The sequence below is a fragment of the Myotis brandtii genome, unplaced genomic scaffold (genome assembly GCF_000412655.1).
Source record: "Myotis brandtii unplaced genomic scaffold, ASM41265v1 scaffold191, whole genome shotgun sequence".
NCBI classification, from domain to species: domain Eukaryota; kingdom Metazoa; phylum Chordata; class Mammalia; order Chiroptera; family Vespertilionidae; genus Myotis; species Myotis brandtii.
Window position 1 is genome coordinate 5,132,869 of NW_005357115.1, and position 7,727 is coordinate 5,140,595.

At 37.6% G+C, this 7,727-nt stretch overlaps 1 protein-coding gene across 1 annotated transcript in view; it reads left to right on the top strand.

Annotated features, from left to right (window-relative positions):
- The window catches only part of CAMKMT (calmodulin-lysine N-methyltransferase), a 278,568-nt gene that overhangs the window by 231,177 nt on the left and 39,664 nt on the right, over positions 1-7,727 (top strand). Inside the window, exon 5 of the mRNA XM_005864842.2 lies at positions 6,702-6,762. Coding sequence (XP_005864904.1) covers positions 6,702-6,762 — 61 coding nt within the window. The remainder of the gene's footprint in view (positions 1-6,701; positions 6,763-7,727) is intronic.

Sequence of the window (7,727 nt, forward strand, 5' to 3'; positions counted from 1 at the left end):
TGTGGATGGAGCATCTTCTCACCTAGGCCCAGGGAGCTCACGCTGGGAGGTGCTCTGCTACCTGTGCTTGGAGACTTTGGGGAAATACCTCTGCGCAAAAGGTAGTTTGTTACCCTGAGGAGGAGAAAACGTATTTGTGGAAAAAATACAGCTTATAGCTGAGAATTGTGCTCAGTGTTAGAGAGGGAAAATTGTACCTGAGAAAGTTGTCTGTTATTACATGCTAGATTAACTAAATAAAAAGCTATCACAACTAGAATATGTAGAGGTAGAGCAGTTCTTTTCTGAAGCTGTGAGATTTATTGAACAAAGGCAGTTCTCATTCAATTCCAATAGACATGAAGACTTGACTTTTAAGATTGTTTTGAATCCTAACTAAAATATTTCCTGGTAGGTGTGTAAATTTGAGATTATAGTACCAATAAAATATTTTAACCAATCTGATTTCTTTAAAATGTCCTGGGCTACAGCCCACTGACAGTTGTGTAGCTCTTGTTTGGAAATGCACACACATAATAATCTGTAGCCATTAGATTGAGAGCTGAAAGAGGCCTCAGAAATCAATTCTACCCTTCCCTTTTATTCTTGAAACTAGAGCCCAAATATGACTTGTCCCAAGTCCCAAAATGAATTATCAACATAGTCACCAGAACTAGAAATTCGTTCTCTTGATTCCAGGACCAGCCACCAGGGTTGGGACAGTGTGAAGAAATGGGGCTCTAGAGGTGAGTGTGTGGGCTCAAATCCTGGCTATGTCACTTAAGCTCTCTGTGCTTCCCTGCACCTCGTTGTGCCCCCTGGCTGGCCATAAAGCAGTACTTACCGTATATGGTTATTTTAAAGATTAAAGGAGATATTCCACCTAAAGTGCACAGCCAGTGTTTGCCACGTAGTAAGCGTTCACTAAGTCATGCTAAGAATAAGAATCATAACAATAAACCTTATCTGTGCTTACTAGGTACTCTTCTAATTCACCTAAACCTCACACCTATACTTATGGAGTAGAGAGTATTATTACTTCCAGTTAAGAGTTGATGTAAGGAGAGTTTAGTGACTGGCCAATAGGGTCATAAAGCTGAGAAGCCTCAGAAATGTCTCCCAAGCCCACGGCTTCAATGTATGAGCTGCTGAAGCTGTGGCTGTGGCTGCAGTGTATTCCTTTTTCTCTTTCTTGCTGGGGCTCCAGCATCTTCCTTGTTCTGCCTCCATTTCTCATCTGTCCTTTAATTGCTTCCCCAGCACCTGCTCTAAAGGTGACCCTCAGGCCCATGGCTGGGCCTTGGGGGAACGCTCTCTGAAGACCATGTTCCCCTCCTGCCTGAGCGTCCAGGACGGAGCTGGGACTCCTTTCATCTTTCCCTTCCCTCATACTCATCACACAAATAGGTACCTGAATTAAAAATTGAGTTTGAAATTTTAATGTATTTTTACCTACCCAAACTCCCTTTCTTTTTAAAAATTTATTTATTATTGACAGTATTATAGATGTCCCCCTCTTCCCCCATCTACCCTCCTTCACCCCACATCCCGCCCCACACCAGGCCTTCCCCACCCTATTGTCTGTGACCATGGGCTATGTATATTGCATATGTTTTCTTCGGTTAATCTCTTCCCATCTCCTCCACCGCTCTCCCCTTTGAGATCTGTCACTCTACTCCATGCATCCATGCCTCTGGACCTATTTTGTTCGTCAGTTTATTTTGTTCATTAGATTCCACATATAAGTGAGATCATGTGATATTTGTCTTTCTCTGATGGGCTTATTTTGCTTAGCACAATAATCTCCAGATTCATGCATGCTGTAGCAAAGGGTAAGAGTTCCTTTTTTTTTTTTTTTTACAGCTGCATAATATTCCAGGATGTAATTGTACCACAGGTGTTTTTTTTTTTATCTACTCATCTATTGATGGACACTTGGGCTGTTTCCAGATCTTAGCTATTGTACATAATGCTGCTATGAACATAGGGGGGTGTATGTATTCTTTCTGATTGGTGTTTCAGGATTCTTAAGCTATATTCCCAGAAGTGGGATTGCTGGGTCACACGGCAGTTCCATTTTTAATTTTTTTAGGAAACGCCATTCTGTTTTCCACATGGCTGCACCAGTCTGCATTCCCACCAGCAGTGCACGAGGGTTCCCTTTTCCCCACATCCTCACCAGCATTTGCTGTTTGTTAATTTATTGATGGTAGCTATTCTGACAGCTGTGAGGTGATACCTCATTGTAGTTTTAATTTGCATCTCTCTGATGATTAGTAACATTGAGCATTTTTTCATATGTCTATTGGCTATCTGTGCTAGTATGTCCTCTTTGGAGAAGTATCTATTCAAGTCCTTTGCCCATTTTTTAATTGGATTGTTTGTCTTCCTGGTGTTGAGTTCTATGAGAACTTTATATATTTTGGAAATTAGTCCATTGTCAGATGTATCATTGGTGAATATGTTCTCCCATATAGTGGGTTCCCTTTTCATTTTGATGGTGGTTTCTTTTGCTGTGCAAAAGCTTTTTAGTTTGATGTAGTCCCATTTGTTTACATTTTCCTTTGTTTCTCTTGCCCTAGGAGATGTACTGGTGAAAATACTGCAAAGTGAGATGTCTGAGATTTTACAGCCTAAATTTTCTTCTAGGATTTTTATGATTTCTTGACTTACATTTAAGTCTTTTATCCATTTTGAGTTTATTCTTGTGTATGGTATAAGTTGGTGATCTAGTTTTATTTTTTTACATGTAACTATTCAATTTTCCCACCACCATATATTGACAAGTTTAATCAAACCATACCTATTAAACTAACCCGTTTTGCAATCGTAGAAGAATTTATTATTAAAATATTTGGTTAATTTTTTGTGCTTCTTTATTTTTCCTCATGCTCATTCTCTGTCCTATCGGTTCAGTTGGTTTCTCCAGGAACAGGAGAAGAAATAAAATTGCAAAACAATTCATTTGGACCCTTGTTTTTGCAACCTAGTGTGTTTTGCAATCTAGAGGTGAAAAAAATATCATAAAAGTATAATCATGGTTAATAAAATTCCCTGCATAAAAACATGTCCAAATAGTAACAATGGCAATAGCAGAAGCATCAATAGCTATCATTATTAAAAAAAACTTTATTATGTGCCAGGCATTGTTCTAAGTTCCTTACATGCATTAGCTCATTTGATCCTCCCAACAACACTATAATTAGTACTTTTATTGCTTGTACTTAACAAATGAGAGAACTATGGCATTACCCAACAATGCTGGCTAAAGTAGCACCCCCCATAGTTATTCTCAGTTTCATTAATGTTTTATTTCCTTCACAACATTAATTACTCTCTGAAATTACCTACTTTACTGTCTATTGCCTCTGTTGAAGTTATTTGGTAAGGCCTTTGTTTTATTCACTGCTGTATCCCAGCTTCTAGAGCAGGCCTGGCTGCCAATAACTGTATGCTGAAGGGATGGATGAATGAATGAAGGAGGCTTACATTTAAGTAGTTTGTCCAAGGTGATGTAACCATAAGAGCTGGTATTCAAGCTGAACTCTGTCTAACTCCGAAACATGGTTTTCTGTTATAGCTTTTTATAGCCTAAAGTCTTCCTAGATATAATCTAACCCAAGCCTAGTATTTTGCAGATGAGGGTACAGAAGCTCAGAAAGGCTAATTTTCCCCCCAATATCACACAGATTGTTAGTGGCAGAGCCAGAATCAGAGCCTAGACCCCTAGTGAGTGTTTTTGCACCATGAATTCAGTCTCCGGGTTCATATAAAATCTATATGCTACTGCTGTGCATCATCCACCCACTTATTAATGCCATAAACCTAAGTCATACTTGACACCCCCCTCTCTCTTACCACCCTCTTCCTCTAATTCACTATAAAGTCTTGCCAGTGTACCTTCTAAAGATAGCTCATATCTTTCCACTTTTCTTCCTGTCCCTCTATCACCCAAGCCACCATCAACGCTCACCTATGTAATTGTAGTAGCCGCCTACCTAATTTCCCCTGCCTTCTCTTGCCCCTTTTCAATCTATTTTCTTTAGAGTAGCCAGACTTACCTTCTAAAATGCAAATCTAATCATACCACTCTGCTGCTTAAATTTTATTATTTGTTTTACGATGCAATTTAAAAGTCTTAACATGGTCTTTGAGCTTGTGGGATCTAGCCCCTGACCACCCCTCCAGTCTCATCTTACACTACTCTTTCCCTTTCTCATTTATTGTTCTGCTCCACTGACCCTATTTCTATTCCTAAGAATCAAGCTCTTCAAAGTTTTAATTCATGAGGCACCCCCTTCTATGGGCCATCTCCTCTACCCCTGTCCCCCTTTTTCTCTTCTACTTGCCTCTTCATCCTCTGGGTCCCAGCTTACATTCCATTTCTACTGGTAAGTATTCTCCAATGGACTCCTCCCAACTTCCCCTCTGACCAGGTCAAGTCCCCTATGAAATGTTCTCAGAAGTACCATCAATTTTTCCCACATGGCATTTATTACAATTATAATTAGGCATGTCATTTGTGTAATTATTTAGTTAATGTCTCCTCCCTAATAGACTGAAGCTCTAGTGACCATGCTGTGATCCACAGAGACATAGTAGATGCCTCATAAAAATTTATGGAGCATTCTATAGTTCCTGGGATGAAATATCAATGACAATGCAGAAATGTTTAAGGAAAAGGAGACAGAATGTAAACACTAAAAACAGTCCAAAAGGCTTCCTTACCCATTCCAGCATGAGCAGCTTTTCCTTTTAGTAATGTCCATCAGTGCATTTCTTTTCCCAGGAGAAACTACAGCTTCGCTAAGGGGGTGTTGGCCTCTCCAGTTGAGTCTCAGATTTGAGAGAGGCCTTCCTTCTGATAGCTTTGCTGGGTAGAGTAATCTTGGTTGTAGGTCCTTACTTTTCATCACTTTGAATATTTCATGTCACTCCCTTCTGGCCTGCAAAGTTTCTGTTGGGAAATCAGCTGACAGTCATATGGGCACTCCCTTGTAGATAACCCAACTGCTCTTCTCTTGCTGCTTTTAAGATTCTCTCTTTTTTTAAATCTTTTTTGTTTTAATTATGATGTATCTTGGTGTGGGTTTCTTTGGGTTCATCTTGTTTGGGATTCTGTGCTTCCTGGACTTGTATGTCTATTTCCTTCACCAAGTTGGGGAAGTTTTCTGTCATTACTTTTTCAAACAGTTTTTCAATTTCTTGCTGTCTCTCTTCTCCTTCTTGCACCCGCATGATGTGAATGTTGGTACGCTTGAAGTTATCCTGGAGGCTCCTTACACTATTTTCATTTTGGGGGAGGCGATTCTTTTTTCTTTTTGCTATTCTGATTGGGTGGTTTTTTTTGCTTCCTTATATTCCCAATCGCTGATTTGATTCTTGGTTTCATTTTTAAAAAGATTTTTTCTTGATTGATTTTAGAGAGAGTATGTGAAAGAGAGAAACATCTATTTGTTGCTCCACTTATTCATGCATTCATTGATTGATTCTTGTATATGCCCTGACCAGGATTGAACCTGCAACCTTGGTGTATCAGGATGATGCTCTAACCAACTGAGCTACCCAACCAGGGCTGAGACTTTGCTGCAGCAAATGCTCTATGGGGTTGTCTCTTTGCTGTTCACAGATTTACCCATTGATTCTTTTAAGATTTTACTTACCAATTTTTTGACATCCTTTTCTCTGAAATGCCAGATTTCTTACTCCTCAAAGCTAGAGATGCATCTGGGAGAAAAAAACTAAGTGTTGTTAGGTGTTTCAGTTTTGCATTAAGACCTATTAGAAGAGAACTTAGAACTAAGCGAACATTCACTACTCTTTCCCAGGACTGCACAGCCATGCAGGATGCCTGGTGCCCTGCCTGATCTTTGAATCTGACCATTTGGGGAAAGCATAATTGTTATAAGGCGATTGTTTATTCTGATTATTGCAGTCATACATATTTATTGCAAACATTTTGGGAAATATAAAAGTATAAAGAGAAAACTTAACTGTGATAACTACCAGGAACTATAATTTCCTAACATGTTTGTCTCCTCTTTAAGCAATTCATATACATTCATGAAGACTACTTAAGTCTTTTAAATACTAGTAAAAGATTTTCAGATGATGATTTTAGAAAATGCCCATCCATGGAATTTAGTGGGAAGAGTTGTCGTTAAATTTAATGATGTACCAAAGTTGGAAAATTTTAAATTTCTTAATTGTATGCTCCAGTTTGATTTTTATTAATTGGAGAAAGGGAAAAACTGTGCATATTTTAAAAATTAGTATGGAATCAAACAAAAAGGTATAATGACCTCAGTGGTTTTATTTGCTCCTGTAAGTGATTTTCCATTTATTTTTGCCTAACATAAGATGCATATACAGTAGGTCTTTAACTGATGCATATGAATTGGCTGAAATCCCATTAAAATTTAACTTTTGATATTTGAAATTTGGTTATTGTTTTTGCTGTTTTGTTGTGATTGAAATTTAGTAAAATTTATTTGGAATATTGTACTATTTTCCTGAGTTATAAATCTTACCATCATGAAATCAACAACAAAAGAAACTCATGTGATATAATACTACTAATAATTATGTTACATTTGTTTAAAGTCAAAATGGCTTATTCTGAATATAATTTTTAAAAGCCATTTCCTAAAGAATGACTGCAAAGAATGATTCTAGAAGAGACTTCTATAATACAAAAAGGTCTATCCCCTTGTGCTTTTCAGGCATCTGGCCGGCTGAAGAGGTTTTGGCTTACTACTGCCTCAAGCACAGTGAGATATTCAGGTACAAAGCTGCACTGAAAAATACTTCTTTCCCCCAGCCCATTATGGGTATTGTATCTGCATGTTAAAGATTGTTATGGTTACACTCTTCAAATTAAATTGTTTAAAAGATAAGAAAAGGAGAGAGAGAGAGAGAGAGAGAGAGAGAGAGAGAGAGAGAGAACAGGAAGAAAGAGAAAAAAGTTCATGGTGAAAACATGTTGCTTCTAAAAAAATCTGAATTGCCTTTGGGTACTAATATTGCACAGCAAGCTTTTTGCTATATGTCAAAAGCTTTTGATTTTCACTCAAGGCTTTTTATTTCACTTTGATTTTGGGGAAACAAAAGTGAAGCTCCAATCAATCCTTACTGATTGTAAAGGTCAAAAAAAAAACCCACAAAAACAATAAAGACTTTCTTTAAACTTCTGCCAGAGAAGTCACTACAGAATTTTTTATAAATAGATGTCCCACAGCTATTATTTAAAGGTGCCATCCCACCCCCCGGTTTGTAAAGGTGTTTTGTACACTTAACAACGTGTATTTATAAAATATAGTAATAAATAGTAATTACAGATTCATGCTACAGAAATAAATGTTTTCAACTGTCAGTGTGCATTATAGATCAAACCCATGCATGAGGTTTAGGAAAAAGAAAAAAAACACAACTTCTTTTATTTGAAAATTATAAAGATGTTTGGTAGACCCAGAAAATAAATGTTTTTCATTTTAAATCTCATTTTATAAAAGTCATCCACTAGAAGCTTCCTGAATAGCCCATTATGATTCCAGACAAGCCGTTAGAGATCATGGTGTGTGTGTTTTAGCAATATGTACTTACAAGACTGGGTCAATAATGTATATTTTTTGAAGTTCAATGGGCCCATATTTACCAACTAGTCTGTAATTGCTTTGAACAACTGAATACCCATTAAGTGCATTTTGGACTATGAATGTTCTTGTTTGGCTTTTTCTCCTCCCCTTCCC